General features: G+C 33.9%; 1 protein-coding gene across 1 annotated transcript in view; it reads left to right on the plus strand.

Annotated features, from left to right (window-relative positions):
* The window catches only part of Si (sucrase-isomaltase), a 99248-nt gene that overhangs the window by 60900 nt on the left and 14175 nt on the right, over positions 1–24173 (plus strand). The window contains exons 25-36 of the mRNA XM_048345852.1: positions 2457–2663; positions 6884–7038; positions 8533–8701; positions 10848–10944; positions 11052–11164; positions 11263–11388; positions 13221–13349; positions 14286–14396; positions 16094–16156; positions 19748–19864; positions 21190–21277; positions 22000–22138. Coding sequence (XP_048201809.1) covers positions 2457–2663; positions 6884–7038; positions 8533–8701; positions 10848–10944; positions 11052–11164; positions 11263–11388; positions 13221–13349; positions 14286–14396; positions 16094–16156; positions 19748–19864; positions 21190–21277; positions 22000–22138 — 1514 coding nt within the window. The remainder of the gene's footprint in view (positions 1–2456; positions 2664–6883; positions 7039–8532; positions 8702–10847; positions 10945–11051; positions 11165–11262; positions 11389–13220; positions 13350–14285; positions 14397–16093; positions 16157–19747; positions 19865–21189; positions 21278–21999; positions 22139–24173) is intronic.

Genomic DNA, 24173 nt, shown 5'->3' on the forward strand with positions numbered 1-24173 from the left:
CAGCCTGGCATTTTACTGTTTAATTTGGAGCTGGAATCCAGTGAAGGTTCTTGCCTATGCTGATATTGAATCTCAGTTTTCTGGATTTCAGATTCCTGAATATCTAGGGTTATAGAGGAAGTCACTGGTGCTCAGCTAATAACCCTAGTGCTTTGTGATTATTAGTCCATTTGAAAAAAAAAATAAACAAATCCACCTGTCCTGTTAGGGTTTATATTCAGTTTAGGGAAAAAAAACATTAAACAAATGTATTTTGCATTAGATACATATTATGAGACAGGAAAAACAGGAGAAAAGGTAAGGGAAAATTGGTGGTAAAATTCCACTGGCACGTCTATCACTAAATCTATTCTTCCACAAAGCCTCAATCGAGCCCTCTTCAGTATATTCTCCTACTCAGCAATGAACACCCCATCATGAAAGAGATGCATACCTCATATTTTCAATGCCTGCAATTGTGTAGATCACCATACCCCGAAGTCCACATACTCACATTCATATTGCCAGCTCCTGACTACAGGAGTCAACACCTCTTCAACAATAGCATGTCTCTCTTCATGAAAAGACATCCCTCAACTCTCCTCTCTCCTGTATCACTAATTATAGAGTCATTTTATTATTGTTATTATTATTATTCTATTTGCAGTTTAATGTTGGGATCACATCTAGGACATTAAGTAAGCTAAGAATGTCTTCAAACATGTCTTGAAACTCTTTCCCTACTTTAAAAAGCTCACGGAATATCATCACAACTCTAAAAAATAACCATGTACAACAAGATTTATCAATGAGATGACTTACAGAGTAATAAATTTAAAGGGATTGTGGGTAGGAAAAAATAGGTATGGGAGACCTAGAGGTTTGAATGAAGAGTGACCAGTAGAGGTAAGTAAGCACTGTTGTAAACTGAGAAACCAGGCCCTCCATTCCACGTGTATTGATCAAGAATCTAATTTGTTTGGCTTTACAAGATGAATCACAAGCTTATATGCATAACTTCTAAAGTCTTCAATGTCCCAGGCTTCTCCATATTTACTTTTCCATTTTTTATATTTAAATTTTATCATAGCTACTGGCACTATTTACATTCTCCATGCCACAAAGAAAATGCGAAAGCCAACATTATCACAATTTATATATTTTTGTACAAGATGCCTTTGCTGTTCAACCCAACATTTACGAAGGAGACTGTGATAACTAAAAAACAATAATAAAATAATGAAAACCAAATAACAAGTTAATAATTAGGAAGATAAAGAAAACAGATTTTGGTAAATCAAGTAGCCTTAGTACCACAGTCCAGTGTTTTCTTCTATTAGGTTTTAGCTGTTATTTCTCAAAAAATGCATTCAGCTCTAATGTTTGGTCACAGTTCCTAAGTTTAGTGCTAATCAAGTGCATCTGATCAGCTGAACAATAGTCAGAAAAAGGGAGTGAAATTGTGTCATTATAAACGGAAAAAGGGGCATGAGTACATGGTTCTTTAGCTTTTATTGTTTGTTTTGTGCCAAATACTAGGGCTTGAACTCAGGGCTTGAAACTCAACACTTGCACTCTGTCAGTCGAGTTGCAACTTGACTTCTGGCCTTTGGGTGGTTAATTAGGGACGAGTTTCACAGACTTTCCTGCTTCAAACTGTAGTATTAGTTCTTAGCCTTCTGAGTAGCTAGGATACTGATCTAGACCCCTGGAATCCAGCTCACATGTTGTTTTGAGGGTTTATTATAAACTTATTTCACACACACCCCCAACACATACCAGTCATTATTAAGTATAAGATTATGTATAAGATCAAAATTGTGTGAATAATGTGACTTTTGCAAAGTTAAGAAACCCTGATTCATTTTTTTTGTTAAATATTTACTTATTTATTGACAAAATGATGTACAGAGGGGTTACAGTTTCATAGATGAGGCAGGGAGTACATTTCTTGTTCAACTTCTTACTTCCTCCCTCATTTTTCCCACACCCCTCCTCTCCTGTCCCTCTGCCCCGCCCCCATGAGTTGTGCACTTGGTTAACACCAAATGGTTTTATAAGTCTTTCTTTTGGAATCATTTGTCTTTATATCCTTTGTCTTATGATTTTGATATTCCATTTCCCTTCCTGGCTGATTCTGTTGTTGTTTTTTAACAGTTATCTTTTAATTTCAAATGGCCATTTACAACTCTTGCCTTTTACATTTCAGTTTTACATATTACTACAAAATCTCTAGCTGTATAAACTGTCCATCTATCCATTCTACTTGGCTTTTTGTTTAAAGCTGAAAACATGAGTCTTTTTGAACTTTCTCTCCCATGGTTGTATGTTTAGGATCAATACAAAAACTGAATGGAATATTTTATTACTTGGTTCTAAATGCGTAATAAAAGATTGAAGTTATAGATAAGGCTCGGATGAAGTGTACTCTCCACCAGCATACACTGTCTGACCATGAGCCCTCATTGTGATTTTAGGCTACATCTGACCCCAGAGCACCGCCATGTTACTTTCCTCGACAAGACAACCCTTACTTAGTTTCGTCAATTCAGTATTTTCCAACTGGCATGACAGCAGACCTTCAGCTCAATCCTGCAAGAGCTGCAATTCAGCTCCCATCAAAACCCATCACTGCCCTTCGGGTGGAGGTGAAATATCACAAAAATGACATGCTGCAGTTTAAGGTATGTTTGATGAAACTATCTCAATGTTTGACTCACATCTTGTGATTTAAAAAATATTCTTCATGCTCAAAAAATTAAATCCCTCTCCCCATAACCCTCAAAGAAACAACAATCCAATTAATAAATGAGTTAAAATCTTAAAGTGGTACTATGTAGACAAGTTACTTAGAATTAAACCATGTTATCAGTTTCAAAATGCATGAAACACAATGCTTACTATATGTATATTGTGTTATTTACATATTATTTCCTATATATAAATCTAGTCATATCTAATGAAATAATACATGAAAAAAATAATAATTGCTTCCACCACTACAAATATAAATTTTACTTTTAAGAATCCCGACAACAATCTACTTAGCTACTAATAGGACATGATTAAGAAGAACACTCTGGCTGGGTATAAAAGAAGAGTTCCACAATGCATTTTCTTGTCTTTGAGGGTGCATAAGAAAATGAAAGTCAGAATAGTAGCAATTGTAGTAAAAATCAGGAAAAATAAAATAATCAAAATATTAGAACAAAAATATCAGAAATTATTGAGCACTCTGTAAAATGAAACTAATAAAACACATTGGTAAATATTAAGTACTAAATCCTAAGTAAAACTAAATGACATTTTAGATGTTAATTCATTTTTACGTCAGTTGATGCTGTTAATGGATTTTCATAAAATTATAATAAAATATGATTGATACTTTCCAGAGTAACTCTTATACTGATTAACAATTTTCTACATTAATCTTATGGTAATTTTAAAAGGGAAAATGCTTAACATTTGTAAAATCATAATACTATCAGTCCAGAGTCAGAATTTCCTGACAAATAATGGAGGCAATGTTCTCAAATATCTCATAGATATCTAAAAATATATGATTTTAAAATTTTAACATGAAACAAAACTCAGCAACTAATTATGAAGTATACTACTTAATAATTCATATCAAATTTTCTGCCTCAAAAATACACAAAAGTTAGCTTGAGCATTCTATATGAAGTCAACCAAATGTAAGCTGCAAATGAAATTTGAATGCTTATTTATCTTGACCAAAACTTGCAATGATCTTTCAAGGTACATAAACCCATCAAAAATAATCTCACACAAGTCCCATTGATAAGTTATACTTCCTCTTGTGGGGTAAAGAAGGCAATGTCAACTGAAGGAAATGAGAGGACAACTGTTATTGTTAGTTTTCTTGATATATGACATTCTTACTGGGGTGAGATGGAATCTCAATGTTGTTTTGATTTGCATTTCCTTTATGGCCAGTGATGTAGAGCACTTTTTCATATGTCTCTTGGCCATTCTCATTTCCTCATCAGAGAAGTCTCTTTGTAGGTCTTTAGTCCACTTGATGAGTGGGCTATTAGTTCTTTGCGGTTTTGTTCTGGAGGAAGGTAATTTTTTTAGTTCTGCATATATTTTAGAGATGAGGCCTTTGTCTGTTGAATGGCCGGTAAAGTTCTTTTCCCAATCTGTGGGCTTTCTGTTCATCTTGCAGGCTATGTACTTTGCCCTGCAGAAGCTCTGCAGTTTGATGCAAGCTCATCTGTCCAACCCTTCTTTGATTTGTAGCATTTCTGGGCCTTTATTAAGGAAGTTTCATCCTGTGCCAAGGAGCCCAAGTGTTTCTCCTACTCCTTCTTGTAGTGTTTTTCAGAATATCTGATTTTACTTCAAAGTCTTTGATCCATTTGCAATTGATTTTGGTGCAGGGTGATATATAGGATCTAGTTTTAGTTTGTTGCAGGTATTGAACAAGTTTTGCCAGCACCATTTGTTAAAGAGGTGCTCTTTCTTCCATCCTATTTTTTTTTTTTTAGCTCCTTTATCAAAGATTAAGTAGGCATAGTTCTGTGGGTTCATTTCTGGATCTTAAGTTCTTTTCCATTGGTCTTCAGGCCTGTTCCTGTGCCAATACCAAGCTGTTTTTATTACTATAGCTTTATAATACAGCTTGAAGTTTGGTATTGTCATTCCTCCAGCACTATTCTTTCTAACCGCAAAGAACCAACAGCCCCCTCAACAAGTGGGCTAAACACTTAGAAAAGAGTTCTCTGATGAGGAAATGAAAATGGCCAAGAGACATATGGAAAAGTGCTCTATGTCACTGGCCATAAAAGAAATGCAAATCAAAACAACACTGAGATTCCACCTCACTCCAGTAAGAATATCCTTTATAAAGAAAACTAACAATAACAAATGTTGGAGGGGATGTAGTCAAAAGGGAACCCTACTTCATTGTTGGTGGGAATGTAAACTGGTTCAGCCACTCTGGAAAATAGTATGGAGATTCCTCAGAAGGCTAAACATAGAGCTCCCCTTGACCCAATAGCCCGACTTTTGAGCATCTACTCAAAAGACCACAAACAAAAACACTCTAAAGCCACCAGCACAACAATGTTCATCACAGCACAATTTGTCATAGCTAAAATATGGAACCAACCCCAATGCCCCTCAGTAGACGAATGGATCAGGAAAATGTGGTACATATACACAATGGAATTTTATGCCTCTATCAGAAAGAATGACATTGCCACATTCATAAGGAAATGGAAAGACTTGGAAAAAATTATACTAACTGAAGTGAGCCAGACACAAAGAAACATGGACTCTATGGTCTCCCTTACTGGGAATAATTAGTACAGGTTTAGGCTATTCACAGCCGAGGATCACAACAGCCCAATAGCTATACCCTTATGAACACATAGGATGATGCTAAGTGAAATGAACTCCATGTTATGGAAATGATTGTTATATCACTGTTGTAATTACTTTCAACACGCCATCTGATACCATAGCTTCTTTTGTTGATGATCCAATTGTATCCCTTCCTGTGGTTGTATTCACACTTTCACTGTATCTTATCTGAATACATTGGATACTGTATATACTGGTAATAGAACTAGAGAAGTGAAAGGGAATATCAAAATCGAGAGACAAAGGGTAAAAAGACAAAGGACTCCAAAAGCAATACTTGCAAAACCATTTAGCGTAAACCAACTGAACAACTCCTGGGGAGAGAAGGAAAGGGAGAGGGGGGAGGGAGCAATGAAGGAGGAGGTAACAAATAGTACAAGAAATGTACCCACAGCCTAACGCATGAAACTGTAACCTGTCTGTACATCAATTTGACAATAAAATAAAAATAAAAATACAAAAATAAGTACAAATTAGCCAGGTACTAGTGGCTCACGCTGAAATCCTTGCTATTCAGGAGGCTGAAATCTGATTTAGGTTCGAAGCTAGCCCAGGCAGGAAAGTCTATGAGACTCTTAACTGCAATAAACTTCTCAGAAAAAGCCAAAAGTGCTGGTGCATCTTAAATTGGTAGAGCATTAGCCCTGTGCACAAAGAGGCTCAGGGACAGTGCCCAGACTCTATCAGTTCAAGCCAGGACCAGAAAACACAAAATAGCAAATTCGAAAAAAGCAAAACTCAGAGGATATCATGGGAAAGATTGCAGAGTCCTTAACAAGTACTTTTATTTGTTATTATGTAATTGGAACAGCATTCTGAGAATTGGGATTCTCAGAATCATAATTTTGTGATTATACGATCTCCATTGAGCATGCTTACACATGGCAGGGACAACATATGCTGGAGGTGTGTCCCACGATCACAGAATAATGTGGACTTGGCTTTGGTGGGAATATTAGTATGTCACACCTTATTGTGATTAACCACATTTAAAATACTTTCAGTTTAATGTAAAATATTATTTGGGTAGCTATTTTGGTGAGAATATTAACACAAGGATCATAGAAGGAAGCTTCCCATTGCGATTGAACCCTGAAAAGCAAATATACTTTCAGCAAGCACTTGTACACATAGGTAATGTACTGAAAGAACAAAGAAATTAATAATTGCGAGTAAACATTTGCATGTTCCACTTGGTTATATTTGTGACATACTGTTGAATCCAGAATGGTATGTCAAAACTGGAATGTCCTTACAGGGAATATTTAACATTTTGTATTTGATATTCTGTTCTAAACACCTTAAATAGATATAATGAGTCTGCATACATCATTACAAAGAATCTATATAAAATGAATCATGAAATGCTACCTAGTTTGATTTAGAATTAGTTATTTGAAGTGTATTGTTCAAAACATGATTGTTTCAATGATTATTTAAAATATTTCATGATATTTGCACAGTCAGCAACATAGAACAAACTCCATCCCTCTTGCTTCCTATTTATTTGCTACAGATTTATGATTCCCAAAATAAAAGATACGAAGTTCCAGTGCCACTGAACATTCCAGAAACGCCAATGAGCACTTACGAAAACAGACTTTATGATGTTGAAATCAAGGAAAATCCATTTGGTATCCAAGTTCGACGCAGAAGCACTGGGAGAATTATGTAAGTGACAGGGTTATTCTTTATGAAGGAATACATGAGAATTACGTGATAGAATTATTCCTTATGAAGGCTATCGCCGTTAGCTCAGGAAGGAAAAGGAAGGTTACTGTGTAACAATGGTTCACTATTATGACAGTCGTACCATGACATCATATTAAGGCCTTAAGATGTGTTAAATAATTGCTAGTTTTTACATAAAATTAGACATTTAGTTCAGAAATGAGACTATAAGATAAAACTGATCTGAAATTTGATTTACACTAGAAATCTGATGGCTTACATGAATGGAACTGAGACTGTATCTTCTAGGTAATGGAAAACTAAACTAAGATTCCTGACCATGATGAGCATTGGTCAAAACAAGTTAGGTACATATATAAATGTATCACTAGAATTGCTACACTTATTTATGAGAAGAGGGACTCGAATAAGAACATGAAAGTCATAGGCTTCAAATATAAATCTGTATTTATTTTGATATCATCGAAAATAAATCATTTGAAGTCATTGACTTTATTTTAGCTACACTAGAATAAAATATACTGTTGATTATTTTAAATTTATCTTACCAATTTTTCCGGGATGAGGAACTTTTGTTGTTCAAAGGACTGTTGTGTTTTTAACATCTTCTGAGGGCCTACAAAATGATCAATTCAGGTAGTCAGCAATGGCCAGCAAGAGGAAACAAGAGAAGCATGTGCTAAATGGCCATGTTTGGAGTGAGGTACTCTACTGGTTTTCCAAAAAGTAATGTTAAACTTTAATCATGGCACAGATTTATTCATCATAGGTAGGCAATCTCTTCACGCCTATTTTGCTAGCCAATGACTCAATTAACAAAAGATCATTTTTTGTAGCATATGATTTATTAAGTAACATCTTTCAGAAATGCAAAAGAGAACATGAAAAAGATTGAGTGAAATATAGGGAGAATTAAATTATCAATTATGCTTGTAATTCCTATTAATATTTATTTCCTTTTATTCCACATGTAGAATATTTGTACCTTGATTTTCTCAAGGTAAAGTGAAAGTGAATTTTCCTGGCGTAGAATACTGAGTCACCATTAATTGCTCATTAGTTTTTGAGACTAAAATGGTATCTTTATCAATTATTGGTATGCTCAGAGTAAGGGATTTATAAATTGTACGTAGTGAAAAGTTTCATTGTGAAACACACGTATGATATACAATGAGTGATCCTTGTCTTTTGAGGTGTGCAGATTATGCCATTTAACATGATTATTAGGAACACAATCTTATTCATATTATGTTTTACATATGATATGTAACTCAAAGGGGTGTGTGTGTGTATGTGTGTGTGTGTGTGTGCTATAGTAATGATCAATGTATCTAAGTATCTGGGTATAATTAAATATATGGGGAAACTATTTGCTTTCAGATTGCCAACAGCATAATTGCTAGTATTATTTAAATATGCTACTCAGGTGCAGTGTATTTTGGCCCAAGTACAGCTGTCTTCCTGTGTTTTCAGCTGGGATTCTCAACTGCCTGGGTTTGCCTTCAATGACCAGTTTATTCAGATCTCTACGCGCTTGCCCTCAGAGTACATCTATGGTTTTGGGGAAGTGGAGCACACAGCATTTAGGAGAGACCTGAAGTGGAACACATGGGGCATGTTCACTCGGGATCAGCCCCCTGGAGTGAGTACCTATCTAGGGGAGCCAGGACACCGAGGACAAAGCCGCGGGGACAGTGCAGGGCCCTGAGTGCAAGCTCACAGTGGAGGGATGAGGGAGAAATACAAAGCGGTTAGAGGTGGCTAGAAGATCTCCTCAACTGGTAGTGAACGTGAGAAGAGGTTTCATGGTCCAAACATGATTGCTATTGTTATTATGAAGTTGATGTACAGGAGGAGGGGGCTTGCAGATACATACATCAGACAAAGAGTAGATTTCTTTTTGGACAATGTCACCCCTTCCCTCCTCTAGAAGGTTTCTAAAACCAAATGCAAATATTATAAAAAATATTTTAGAAAATATTTATTTTTTAAAAACCAATTAACATATGTTCAAAATGACTTGACTTATGGAAATGTATCCTCTTTGTACTACTACTTAAGTAGGTGTAGGGGCTGGGAATGTGGCTTAGCGTTGGAGTGCTTGTCTAGTATGCATAAAGCCCTGGGTTCAATTCCTCAGCACCACATAAACAGAAAAAGCCAGAAGTGGTGCTGTGGCTCAAGAAGTTGAGTGCTAACCTTGAGCAAAGAGAAGCCAGAGACAGTGCTCAGGCCCTGAGACCAAGCCCCAGGACGGGCAAAAAAAAAAAAGAATATATATATATATAGTAAAATAATAAAATAAAAAATAGATAGATAGATAGATAGATAGATAGATAGATAGATAGATAGATAGATAGATAAAAACAGCGGGAAAAATGTCGATTGGCCTGATTAAAAGATGCAGGTTAACAAAGTAATTTTCCAACCTTTTCAATTACAAAGAATTCTATTCTATATGGTTACAGGTCTTGTTTTGTTTATCAATTGATTAATTTTCATTTCTTATGTAGTGATTTGATACATAGACCATTGTAAACCACTGTTGCAATTGTATACTTACCCGAGGCCAAACTACTAGCTACATCTTGAAAACATTTTATATACTTGTGATAGGCTTCCTAGAGTTGTCTTGCTAAAAAAATATCTCATGCTTTATGAAAAATATGCTCTTAATTACAATGACTCCAAGCATGTCAAGAAAACAAAGGCATTTTGGTAAAATAAAATCTCATTTTTATTTTGCTCAATAATGTCTTTTTTAAAAGATACCCTCAGTAATAAAATGCAAATGTGTTTACTAGAGCAGCCAATTTTTTATTATAAAGGTGATGTACAGAGGGGTTATAGTTACATAGTAAGGCAATTAGTACATTTCCTTTCTAACAGTGTCACCCCCTCCCTGGTTTTCTCCTGCTTTCCGTCCCACGTTGTAAAGTTCATTTCCATTTCCAATATGCAACTATTTGTTTTTAAATTAGGATGTGCCCATTTAATTTTGATCCCCGTAGACATACAACTTTTTGCTTTTGTCATAACTGTTCAAAGGAAAATGTAGTTTTCTAAGCATGTAAACACAAAAGAACATTTTGCCAAAATTACCTGTGTAAATTTTCATCATTACTATAGGTATTAAGAGATGATTGGGGGCTGGGGATATGGCCTAGTGGCAAAAGTGCTTGCCTCGTATACATGAGGCCCTGGGTTCAATTCCCCAGCACCACATATACAGAAAATGGCCAGAAGTGGCGCTGTGGCTCAAGTGGCAGAATGCTAGCATTGAGCAAGAAGCCAGGGACAGTGCTCAGGCTCTGAGTCCAAGCCCCAGGACTGGCCAAAAAAAAAAAAAAAAAAAAAAAACAAAGAGATGATTATATTCACATGATAACAAATGACTGAAAGTTAGTTGTGGTGGAGGAATAAGATGCTTTAGGAATGAAAATAGTATACCTTTATATACTATGTTCTTGGCTGAATGATTTAGTCATTTCTAGGATACAAGGTCAGCAAAAGGAATTGCATTCAGACATGTAGCCTGTGGAAAAAATCCAAATACAATAATATAATTGCTATTTTATATCAGTTAATATACCAGATTTGTGGATGTTATTGATTTGTATACTCATTTACATGTTTGAAGAGCAATAGCATTTCTAACAACAGAGACATTATTTTCCTAAGGAAATATATTTATTTTAATTCAAGTAATTTGAGTAGGATAAACAGGAACATTTAAATACCAAGGCTGTGATTACTAAGCATTCATTGTGCTTAACCTTTTGTTTCAGTATAAGCTTAATTCCTATGGATTTCAACCCTATTACATGGCACTGGAGGATGAAGGGAATGCTCATGGGGTTCTGTTACTGAACAGCAATGGAATGGGTAAGATAATTATTGAAATTTTCACCAGGAGTACAAAGGTGACTTTTGAAACAAATCACTGTCATTAGCATAGATGCAAACGGAATTTTGTGTTGGATCATTTTCAGATGTTACATTCCAGCCCACTCCTGCTTTGACTTACCGCATCATTGGCGGCATCTTGGATTTCTACATGTTTTTGGGTCCAACTCCAGAGGTTGCAACAAAGCAATATCATGAAGTATGATGATGTATTTATTTAAAAAATGGTTTCTTCCTATTAGAAAATGTGCCTCTTACTTCAAATGTAACAACTTCTTCTTGTCATTGTTGTTAAAGGTAATTGGCCACCCAGTAATGCCCCCATACTGGGCTCTGGGGTTCCAATTGTGTCGTTATGGATACAGAAATACTTCAGAAATTGAGAAGCTGTATGAAGATATGGTGGCTGCCAAGATTCCCTATGTACGTATATCTCCTTTCAAGACCTTACTAAAGATACAATGGGAATCAAAAGGAAACAGATGCTGAGGTTGTGGTAGCAATGTCAGAATTGGATATGACATTTTATTCAATTACCTTTATATGAATGATAAGGGAAAGGGGAAACACATTGTTTTTCTTCTTTTCCTTCATGTCTTTTATCCTATGGTATCGTGTCACGATACACATTGGGTCCTGTCACAAATCATGGGTGGTATAAGTAGTCAGATACATTCTGCCTATTCTGATATTCTATAGAATCCAGAGGAAGCTTCATGATCAATTAACAGGAGAAATTAGAGTAAAGGAGTTGGATGTTACGTGGCATGATTTTAGCTGTGGTGTAGCTAATAGTTACAATTTCTACCATCCAATGAGAGTTGGAGTAAAAATACTCTTTTCACTCAATAATATTTGGGAAATTAAACATTCCAAATCATCATAATTAATCTATCTGCAATTGTATTTTATTTTACTAATTTTTTTTTGCAAACTTAATGAATCACAAGGATTTTTCTAGTAATACTTTCCACTGGAGTAGAAAAAGTTTGGTAAGAAATCATTCTAAGAAGGATGAACTCCTTATAAGATATTGGTACTTATGGAATCCAGTACTGAGGGAAAATTAGTTGTATTGTTTGGGATCACATAGAAATATGCAAGCAGAAACACATTATAAAAGCAAGATTTATAACACTGTCCAATGCTGTATCAGTCATCATCTTTTTTAACTATTACGAACAAGTAACAAGCTAAGTTGATTGCCTGCCCAAAAATACTTGATTTAACTAGTAATGATTTGGAGTTAATTCATGATTCTCTGGTAAACTTAATTGTTTGTTTGAGTACATATATTTCAAAATATTTCTTGTTGTTTTTGTTATTATTATTACTATTATTATTTCCTCATTCATGGGGATTGAACTCGGTGCCTGGGTGCTATTCCTGGCACATTTTGTGTAAGACAAGTGCTCTGCCACACTGAGCCACAGTATCACTTCTAGTGCTTTTATAGTTAAGTGGAGAAAGAAGGCTCATAGACTTTCTGCCTGGGCTGGGTTTGAACCGCAATCCTCTGATCTCAACCTCCTAAGTAGCAAGGGTTACAGATATGAACCACTAGCACACAGCTCAAAATATTTATATGTCAAAATGCATTGCTTATTTATCAAGGGTATTAGTCCAAATATGTCTTTGATAGGTTAAACAGAACTTATCATAATGGAGGCTATGCTATTGTCCCTTTCTCCTTTCTGCCACAAAAGCAACAATTTTCTATTCATGCACTGTAGGAAGCTCCTATATTTATTATAATTTTGTAACACCAGAAATTCTTCTATTTCTTTATATTTTAATTTTCCTTGGAAATTACATACCAAAATACACTGATTTAGAATATTTACTTCCAAATAAAAATTGCTACGTAAACTCTGGCAGACTAGGATACATACATAAGTTATTATGTTAGTCTTAGAATAATTTATAATTCTGTATGAAACTTTTCTTTCCTTTTTTTTTCTGTGAGATAGAGTGAATATATAGCTTTATCAGACCCTGGATTCACTACATAATGAAAGTTGCTCTCAAATTAGTGATCCTCCTGCCCCAGCCCCCTGAGACTGGGACTACACAGTGCTCCAACATTCTTGGCTCACTTTTATTGTTTGAACACTTTATTATAGATTAATTCTCTTTAGGATATAGTGAGGAGAACTAGTACTTTCATATTGCTGTAATTTTTACACATATAATAGAATAAGGCACACTGACTCAGCTGTTTCTTAACAAATTGCCACTAATGTTTTCTATTTCAGGATGTCCAATACACAGATATTGATTACATGGAAAGACAACTAGACTTCACAATTGGTGAAGATTTCCATGACTTGCCTCAGTTTGTTAACAGAATAAGAAATGAGGGGATGAGATACATTATTATACTGGTCAGTGTTTTTAACTTTTTTCTCTTACAATGTTATTGTCTTCAAATTCTCTCTAAATGAGTATGACACAAAAAGACATTTCAAATAATAACTGTTAAAGTTTGGACTGTACTCTCAGCTCTGAACATTTCCTTCATTAATATTTCCTTTAATTTACCGAGCCTGACACTGCCTGGCTTTTACTTAGGTACATCTTTATGTTGGTAACTCGTAAATTGGAAGTCAATGACAGATTGTTTCTGGTTACCATCCAAGCTATAAACTGACATTAACATATAGAAGTATCAACAAAGATAGTAGGTTTCTTGTTCCCATATAATTCTAAAGTCATTTACTAGGATTGTTTGTCATGTGTTTCACATGTAAGACTTTGCCTTTAGGTTAATAATTCACTGAAGCTAATATTTTTTATCATTTTCATATAGAGAATAAATTAAGCAAACAGACATATCACCAGAGAAATGAAGCTTAAACAAGAAAGCACTAAGGAAATTGCTAAGCATAGTAACTAGTGAATTTTTTAAAGCTCTTAGAATACCTTCTAAAGAAACTAGAGCATAATTTTGCTGTAGGAATAATGTTGATGTAAGAATCAAACCTTATGATAATGGAAAACTCAAATATTTTACCATAGCTGCCCATGTGGCTACATTTTTTTTCTTTTCTTTTCTTTTTTTTTTTTTTTTTTGGCAAGTCCTGGGCTTGGACTCTGGGCCTGAGCACTGTCCCTGGCTTCTTTTTGCTCAAGGCCAGCACTCTGCCACTTGAGCCACAGCGCCACTTCTGGCCATTTTCTGTATATGTGGTGCTGGGGAATCGAACACAGGGCCTCATGTATATGAGGCAGGCACTCTTGCCACTAGGCCATATCCCCAGCCCCATGTGGCTACATTTTTATTCCCCATATATGTTGCTTATGTTTTATTTTAATTTTAGGATCCAGCAATTTCAGGAAATGAAACCAAGCCTTATCCTGCATTTTCAAGAGGAATAGAAAAAGATGTGTTTGTCAAATGGCCAAACACCAATGACATCTGTTGGGCAAAGGTATAAAATATTTTAAAGAAAGTAATGGTGAAATTGTTACTTCATATCACATTTGAATTTAACTAAAAATTTTAAAGTGTATTTGGAAAAATAAACAAAATTATAATTATTTTATAATTTCAAAGGTACCAGATATTCTTTGAGTATAAATAAAATGGTTAATCCAAAGAAATTACTATTATTAGTACAATAACAAATGAGGAATCCATGGTTTGAGTCATTTAAGCATTTTTAATCCTCTAAAAATTATTTCATTTAGTGAAAACAGCAATACTTGTTAAGGGCTATAATTATATTACTAACTTAAGGAATATAGTTCATGGGATTTTATATATTCACAATATTCAGACTACTACATGCATTTTGGACAATGTAATTCTAAAACTCACAAAATTCCATGATGAGAGGCAAAATTAAAAATGGAGCTAGCTTCCATACCTTTTATCTCAAGTAAGACAATAATGATACATTTGGTGAAATTTAAACATACTCTAATCATTAGTTCCATTGCTTGACTTGATCATCAGGTTATGATGACAGAATATGATGGCATTAGGAGATGTTGAGTGAAGAGAGTGCAAAACCTTTGGGTTTATTTTTATAGCAGTTTCTACAGGGCTTTACAAAATAAAATTAAAAAATAAACAAAATCTGGTGAAAAAATAGAAAGTCATAGTATCTTAAAAATGTTGCAGTCATAAGGTATGTCATATTGTCTCAAAGAGAGATAGCTTCCATGTTTATTTCTTGTCATTCTATATTTCTACATAATTTTCTCAGATTTCTACCCTTCCTTCCTTACATGAGAGCACTATCTCCTATTAGTCTTTAATCCTTCTCAAATTACTCTCTGGGGAACCATTTATATTTTTCAATTCTGCCGCTAGCTCCTTCTATTTAGACTGAAATTCTTGGAGCTAGCAACATGACTGAAACTGGTTTCTGTTTTATGTATTCCTGGTGTGTGGAGTTTAGCAAGGCAGCTTAGGCAGTGAGTGCAGAGTAGATAAAGCAAAGATTTATCACCGACTGTGCAAATTAATGGATGTTTTGTCTCAGCAAACCATTTCTAAATAAGTTCTTCTGTCCTTTCAAGTAAAACAGTATATTCATAATATTAATATATATTTTTTATATATACAATATACTATATGTATTCCTAAAATAAACAGAATCAGTAAATGCCCTTCTGTCACTGGCTTAATTTACATAGTATAATATCTATAACATTCCTTCATAAAATTCAAACAGATGGAGAACTTATTTCCTATATTAATAATAAATAGAGAACAAGGATGACAAACCAGAGAATATAGATTTTAAAACTGTCATCACAGTAGAAATAGGTTAACTGTATAATGATATGTATATATACATTATATATAATATGTATAAGAAATTCAAATATATGAGATACATTTATATATCTTACATGCACATCATATGTATATGTATCAAGTATCACACAAATGTCATTTTTTAAAAATTTACCTTGTTAAAAATTAGACACATACAGCAAATGTGATTATTCTGCAGGGAGTGCCCATACAGAAAATACAGATAAGTATTTGCAGGATTGTTGATCCAAGGATCTTGCTATATAAAAAGAATATGCTTTGGAAATATATTATTCTTTGGTTGAATGCAACTATTTCACACTAAATTTGTTTGAGCTGTTTTCCTTTCTTTGGTTATAGGTTTGGCCAGATTTACCCAATGTCACAATAGATGAGACTTTAACTGAAGATGAAGCCGTCAATGTAAGTTTTTCCTGATTAATTCTATAACAACAACAAGAACAAAATCCAGATGTGGATTTAACAATCATTTCTGAGCAACAATCCAATTGGAATGTTCTTTTCTAAAAAAAATGGCTTCTATATTACTATATTTAGTGAACATTTAACGTTTAGTAACAATAAAAATGTATCAGTCATTTGATTTAGCAACATTATATTTTACTTCATTCAAACAGCCATTCTTTTTTTGAAAACAAACAAAAAATATAAGTATTATCCATGGTAAGGGAAATTAATTTGAGACTAGCAATAAAAATGAGTGTATACAATAAAGTACATATCTTGTAGAGACAATGTTGTACAGTTAATCTCCAGAATTTATTCCTCTAATATGATTGAGATTTTATGCCTTTTCCAAAGTAATTTCCTACTTTTGTCAACTGCTGTCTTTGGGCAAATAACTCTGCTGTTTTGAATTTTACATTTTCAGTTCCCTAAAATAAATAGAATCAGTAAAGGTCCTTCTGTAACTGGCTTATTTTACACAGTATAATATCTACATGATTCCTTTAAAAACTGAAACAAATGGCAAATTTACTTCATATATTCATAATAAACAGAGAACAAGGATAAAAAAACACAGAAAATAGATTTTGAAAGGGTCATCACAGTATTAATAGGTTAACAATATAAGGCTAACAGATTAGTCACTAGTGAGATAAGCAATTATAAGCATATGCACAATCAATAATATAGCAACGGGGCTGGGAATATGGCCTAGTGGTAGAGTGCTTGCCTTGCATACATGAAGCTCTGGGTTTGATTCCTCAACACCACATAAACAGAAAAAGACAGAAATAGTGCTGTGGCTCAAATGGTCAAGTGCTAGCCTTCAGTGAAAAGAAGCCAGCGACAGTGTTCAGGCCCTGAGTCCAAGGCCCAGAACTGACAATAATAATAATAATAATAATAATAATAATAATAATAATAATAATAATAATAATATAGCACCAAAATATTTACATTCAGTCACCTAAAGATCTTATGATAGATATAGATATCCATCCCAGAATAGTAAAAATATTCCATACTTTATTTTCAGTTATGGGTAGAAAAACTACAATTAAGTAGAGAAAGTGTACACTGAACAACATATCCACTAAGTAGCCTGACTTCTTAGTAAATTCCATCTAATCAACAGCAAGATACACTTCTTTTTTCACTAAAAACTCCTCAGATATTCTCCAGCTTGGATACCAAGTTAGTGAACATTGATATCATATATTGTGAAGATTGATATTATGCCAAGTACTATGTTATTCATTTGTTAGGCAAGCACTCTACCGCTAAGCCACATTCCCTGCCCTGTTATTCATTTCTTTCTAAGAAAAAGTCATCCAAGGATATGAAGAAATAAACTGAATAATCAGTAGATAAAAGAATAATGCAAAATGAATTGCAGATTCTTATGAAAAATAAACATTTAAAGCAAGGTATCAGTGCTGGGAATGTGGCTCAGTGGTAGAATGCTTGCCTAGCGTATAAGAAGCCATGAGTTCCATTCCTCGGCACCACATAAACAGAAAAAGCCAGAAGTGGTGCTGTGGCTCAAGAAGAAGAGTGCTAGATTTGAGCAAAAGAAAGCCAGGGACAGTGTTCAGGTCCTGAGTTCTAGCCCCAGTACTGGCAATAAACAAACAAACAAACAAACAAACAAACAAGCAAATGAATGAATGAATCAATGGTATCAAAATATATGGGATACAGCAAACCCCATGTAAATTGAGTTTATAATAACACCTATATGAAAAAAGAGAAATCTCAAATAGGTAACACAAAAAAGGGTGAAAATGAATATTAGATTAGAGTAAAAAACAAATACAAAATACAAAATACAGAATTAATTTTTGAAGTGAAGAGCTTGAAATATACTTAATTTGATTTATAATCATTGTCATTTAGATGTATGTTAATTATAAGAAAATAAGGAAGCTTAAATTATCCTAAAGTATTTCTAATTCAGAGTTAAAAGACAGAAGATACTGACTTATAAATCAGAGGGAAAACATCAGTTCTATGTCAACGAGCTTTTATTCTTGTATGGCTGTGGTAACACTGAAGTGGAGTGCCAGACTTCTTATATAGATGTAGGCAAAATGAAATATACTCATTACCTGACTAATAATTGCCATCCCTCTGTACATCACCTCTGCAATAACAATAAAGTAAATTAATAATAAAAAATTTAGGTCTCTGTTCCACAAGAGAGATAAAGAGTATTAGATTGAATATACTTGAGATTGTTTTTTCTGGATAATCAAACATTTGCACTGAAAGGATAAGAACACTTATCTAAAGAAAAACAGTAAATGGTCCAATAAATAAATTATATAAAGAATAAAAAATGAAATTTAAGCAATATTACCTGGTAGTAACTATCTTGTAACTTATTGTTGTGATCCTGGAGACATCTTAGCCTACAAAGTATTCATCACTCTAATCCCATGAAACTTTTATCTTTTGGAGAAAACTACAACCATGGAGAGACATGATAAATTTAAGTCTTTTCCAACTTGAAATGCTCATAGTTGATACTCTATCACGTATTTCATTTTCTCTCTGCATATTTCCCTCCTGTATCATTTTCTGTAAATCTCATTGGCAGGCAATACATTCGATGTATTCCAAGAAAGCATTTGATGTGTAGGTTTTTAAATTTTTGATTGTTTTTCTTTATTTTTAAAATGACCAAGTTTCCGGCCAATCTTGCTAACACCAGTGACATAGAATTTGGAATATTTTTTTTTTGCTTGTTTTTTTGCCAGTCCTGGGCTTGAACTCAGTGCCTGAGCACTGTCCCTGGCTTCTTTTTGCTCAAGGCTAGCACTCTACCACTTGAGCCACAGCGCCACTCCGGCCTTTCCTACATACATGGTGCTGAGGAATAGAACCCAGGGCTTTCTGTACCCGAGGCGAGCACTCTACCACTAGGCGAGCACTCTACCACTAGGCCATATTCCCAGCCCAGAACTTGGAAATTTGACATGAAGACTGGCAAATAGAAATTTCATTTGCTAAGAAATTGAATAAAATCACTCTTCCCTGAGAGTTTGTAGAGGGCTTTATTTGAGAATAACAGAGAAAAAGTAACTATGATAAAGGAGATGAACTAGTTCATAACTAACTCTGTGTGTGTGTGTGTGTGTGTGTGTGTGTGTGTGTGTGTGTGTAAAAGTGTCACAGTAGAACTTCAACTGTCCCAAATGACTGTCAACTCAACAACAAGTTAGTTGGGGGTAGTGGGAAAACATGTTGGTTGTAAAAGTTCAGAAAGGTGGGTAACACAACATTTATTTTTACTTAAAATTAAATGTTGATTGTTCTATTCTATTTTATTTTTCTCCGTAAGGTTTGATTGAGATAATTCCCCTTCCCCCAACACTGGAAAAGTTGAAGGAAATTCACAAATGTTTGTGTAACTAACTTGTTATCTGGTCTCTTTCTTTGTCACTCCTGTTACATGAAGTGTTGAGTCACATAAAGTGTGAATAGGAGCCATGGGGCCTCTTTGGTGCCTTTTTACATGTGGGTCTGCATTCTCATTTTTTCTAGGCCTCCAGAGCTCATGTAGCTTTCCCAGATTTCTTTAGGAATTCCACTGCAGAGTGGTGGACCAGGGAAATCATGGATTTCTACAATGACCAAATGATGTTCGATGGCTTGTGGATTGTAAGTAACATTTAAACTATGTATTTTATGTTATTTTGGGGGTAATGGTTACCAAATATTTTAATTGATTCTGTAAAAGATAGAAATTTTCCATAGAACTTTCTTTTTTCTTCTTCTTTAATGTCCAAGTGACAGAGGGGTGGCAGTTTCAATGCAAGGCAAGTACATTACTTATCTAACTTGTTACCGCCTCCCTCATTTTTCCCCCATCTTCTCCCTCCCTAGTTCCCAAACTTTCTTATGCAAAAGACTAATTGTAATATACTTTGAAGAATTCTAAGGGTGTACGAGAGCTTTTTACTGGAAATTATCAGATTGACCAAGGAATGTAAATCTCTCAGCTTTTCAACTTTTAATAAAGATATCAAACATTTGTTTTGCTTTCAATTCAGTGAATAAGTCTTACTCCACTCTCAGCTTTTGTGTAAGAAGTAATCTGTTGTGAATGTCATGATGTTATATTTGAAATAATTTCCTGATTTTAGATGAAGGCTTAAAATTTTGCTGAAAGGTTTTATGTTTTTACAAAAAATTTCGAGGTACTATGGAAAAAAAATCCTTATCATATGTAAATATATACTGGAGATTATATGTATTCTTGAATAGATTGTATATGTAGGATATCTTTGGTGGTTTTTACACAGGAAAATAAATGGACTTTTAGTTGAAGAAAATTTTATAAGGATGCTATTATGAACAGCTCTAAAGACATGTGATTTTTATGAACTGTAGCTCTTTCAGAATAGTGGCAAGACAAATATTTGATAGAAAATTTATAAACTATCTTAAGAAGTCCTTACTGTATCATATTAAATTGGCACATTGATCAAGAAAATGTTTACATATTTTATGTATTTATATATGTAAATCACAATCTAATTTCATATGCCTTTGGAGACTAAGGGGCTCAGTCAAGATAATAAAATATCTTGTTCTTTTAAAATATCTCTCTAGGTTTTTAATGTAAAAAGTAATTGTTACTAGGCTGTAGGCAGCAATGAGAAGGATAGAGTTGCTATGTTATACACTGTTATAATTTATGCCATGGAAATATAATTAATTTCACTTTTATATGTGGAATTCACACTACAGGAGAACATAAGATCTTTTCTTTGTCTCAAAAGAAGGCGTAGATGGAGAAAGTGTTAAGAAACAGTGAACCAAACTCCTCAGTGTAATTGAAAGCCTTTATATATAATTTTTGAAATATGGAATATACATAACATTGTTTGAAGCTGTTTTAATCCTCTTGTCATCTTAAGAAATTGTTTTCAGAATCTGTGTTCTAAATTCCTTGAAAAATGTTTGCTGTCTTTATTTTTAAGGACATGAATGAGCCATCCAGTTTTGTAAATGGAACAACCAATAATAATTGCAGAAATGATGAGTTAAATTACCCACCGTATGCTCCAGGTAAAATTGCACTGTTATGCCACTGGTATTTTCATATGATAATATTATTATCATATAGTATTGCATACCTAAGGATTCAGGGCAAAGAATATATTAGTATATAAGGATATAATTTGATATAAGGAAAATGTTCTGGTATTCATTCAGTAATGCATAATATTGTGAACATGAATCATCTATTACTTCATATTAACTTAAGATAATTTGATAAAATTATGATAAAAATTAGTAATAATATGTTACCTATCTCAAAGTGTTTAAAAGAATTTTTCTTACTGTGTATAAATATTCTTGTTTTGTTTTTTGCCGGTCCTGAGGCCTAAGTACCACCCCTGGCTTCTTTTTGCTCAAGGTTAGCACTCTACCACTTGAGCCACAGTGCAACTTCCAGCTTTTTCTATATATGTGGTGCTGAGGAATCAAACCCAGGGCCTCATGTATATGAGGCGAGCAATTTACCACTAGGCCATATTCCCAGCCCTGTGTATAATAAGTATTCTTATTGTTTATAAAGAATAATACAAATTTTCTTTGCTGGATATGCTAATAAACTTGAAATAACTTCTCCACAATTTGATGAATCAAAACACCACCTTATATGAATATACACAACTCTTAATACCCCAAACTTAAATTAAAAAATAAGACTATATAGATATGAGGTACAAGCTTCTCTTCTGTGCTCTTCATAGTATTTTAAAGTTGTTCCTAATTTCCTTCAGCACTTACGAAAAGATATGAAGGATTGCACTTCCGAACCATGTGCATGGAGACTGAGCAGATTCTCAGCGATGGGACATCTGTGCTGCATTACGATGTGCATAACCTCTATGGCTGGTCCCAGATGAAACCTACCTATGAGTAAGCAAGGTGTCAAATAGCCCTGACAGCGCTCAAGTGATCTTCAAGGCTTAGTATTACCATTGTTAATCTATATGCATTGTCTATTAAGAGACTCCTTTGGCCTCCCTCCTCTTGGAGCTCTTTCCTTCCTAATGGTTTTCTGGAATTGACCTCTTCCTCCAATAATAAAGGGAATCTATCTATCTATCTATCTATCTATCTATCTATCTATCTATCTATCTATCCATCTATCATTTTTCATTTATAATTTACCTCTCTACATTTATCTGTGCATCTATGTCCTATTGATCACATATCCACATCTATTTATTTCTCTCTCGATCATGTAGCTCTCTACCTATTTACATCTATCTATCATCTGTGTTATAGAATACCTTCCTATCCTTATTTGTAATCTCTTCCTCTGTCTGTCTGTCTGTCTCTTTCCCTCTCTCTCTACATGCCTATGTATGTATGTATGTATCTCTCTAACTACTCTCAGGTGCTTTGTTTATTCTCATCTTACCAAGAAAACATTTTTGTATCATTTAATAAGAAAAGAGCTCCTGTACAGTGTCAAGCAAATAACAAAAATGTGATGAAATAATTTGATGATACTGACAAAGGAATATATACTTGGATAAATCTTCCAACAAATGATTTGTTATCAAGGAGAACATGTCTAACTGACCCTTGGCTTCTCATTAATATTCTTCCTAATAACCTTGATTTTATAACAAACTCAAAACTATGCCAATAATGATGGAATGTAGACTGTTTTCTGAAGACCTTGGATTTATTATCTCTGTATAACAACCCTTCCTCAAATGAAACAAATGATATATATAATTCTGGGCAACAATAAAAATACATTAGGAAAAAATATAGCCATTGAAAAACAGGGTGACTCGAATGGAATTTTAAGATCGCTTAGTTAAAAATATGTTAAAAGTTAAAATATGGTTTGGGAAGTGGTGAGTGGGCAAACTGCTAAGTTAATGAATTCATACAATGTTGTTTTGGTTGTCAAAGGATGGTTAGTATACCATCTTTTCTATCTAATATGATCATAGTCTCTTGTAGTTTGGTTTGAATTTGTTGCTAATTAAAATAATCTTGAGCTACCTTGAACATTGTGAGTAATATGGTAGGTTTATTTCTTATGAGATATAAGGAATACCAGAGGTATGGCTTGAAATTAGTATTTTCAAGGTCGCAATGTAGTTATTAAATATACATAAACCTCTTAGTTCATGTTGTCTTTGTTGCAACAAAAAATGATTTGACACTAGCCATACGGTTTGCTGACTTCAAAAATTCTTCCTAGTTAGGTATTTGAGCTTGAGGGGTGCTCTCCAGAGGGAGTTCTGTAGTATCTACTAACATAAAATTGTTTTAATTAATTGTGATACTTTTCTACTTTGTATTTTGTATTGATTTTTTTCTATTTAATAATTTTGCAATATTCTTTATTCAGGAACTGAGAGGGAAGTTAGAGAGACAGACAGAGAGATGGAGAAACTAAAAATAAGAAAAGAGAAAATATATAAACATATGCATTGTTGCATTTTGTGTTTTAAAATGCGCAGGTCATTAAAATCCATCTCAAAGACTGAATTAAAAAATGTGTGTGTGTGTGTGTGTGTGTGACCTAATTTTTTGCTTTGATGATATCTGACTTGGGATACATTCTATGCCAGTAATATGATCCTTAGTTTTGTTTGTAAGATCCATCAACATCTTATTTCCTTTAATCTACCCTCCCAAACAGAACATTTTAATATGATTTTTCTCGACAGTAATATTTTAGCCTGGCTTTTCTGTGCAGTGGATTGAATGTTAAAAGTTCATAAGCTATAATTAAAGAGAAATGGAAAATCAATAGATAGTAGATTTTATTAAAATAATATTTATGTAGACTGAATACTTTTCAAATAACTAGTTAATACTATTAATAGTTGAAATGACTTGTGTTAATTGAAAAATATATGAATATTGTTGATAGATGCTCAAGAATGAGACCTACCAACTCAATATTGAGCAATTCTAATAA

The sequence above is a fragment of the Perognathus longimembris genome, chromosome 5 (assembly GCF_023159225.1).
Source record: "Perognathus longimembris pacificus isolate PPM17 chromosome 5, ASM2315922v1, whole genome shotgun sequence".
NCBI classification, from domain to species: Eukaryota; Metazoa; Chordata; class Mammalia; order Rodentia; family Heteromyidae; genus Perognathus; species Perognathus longimembris.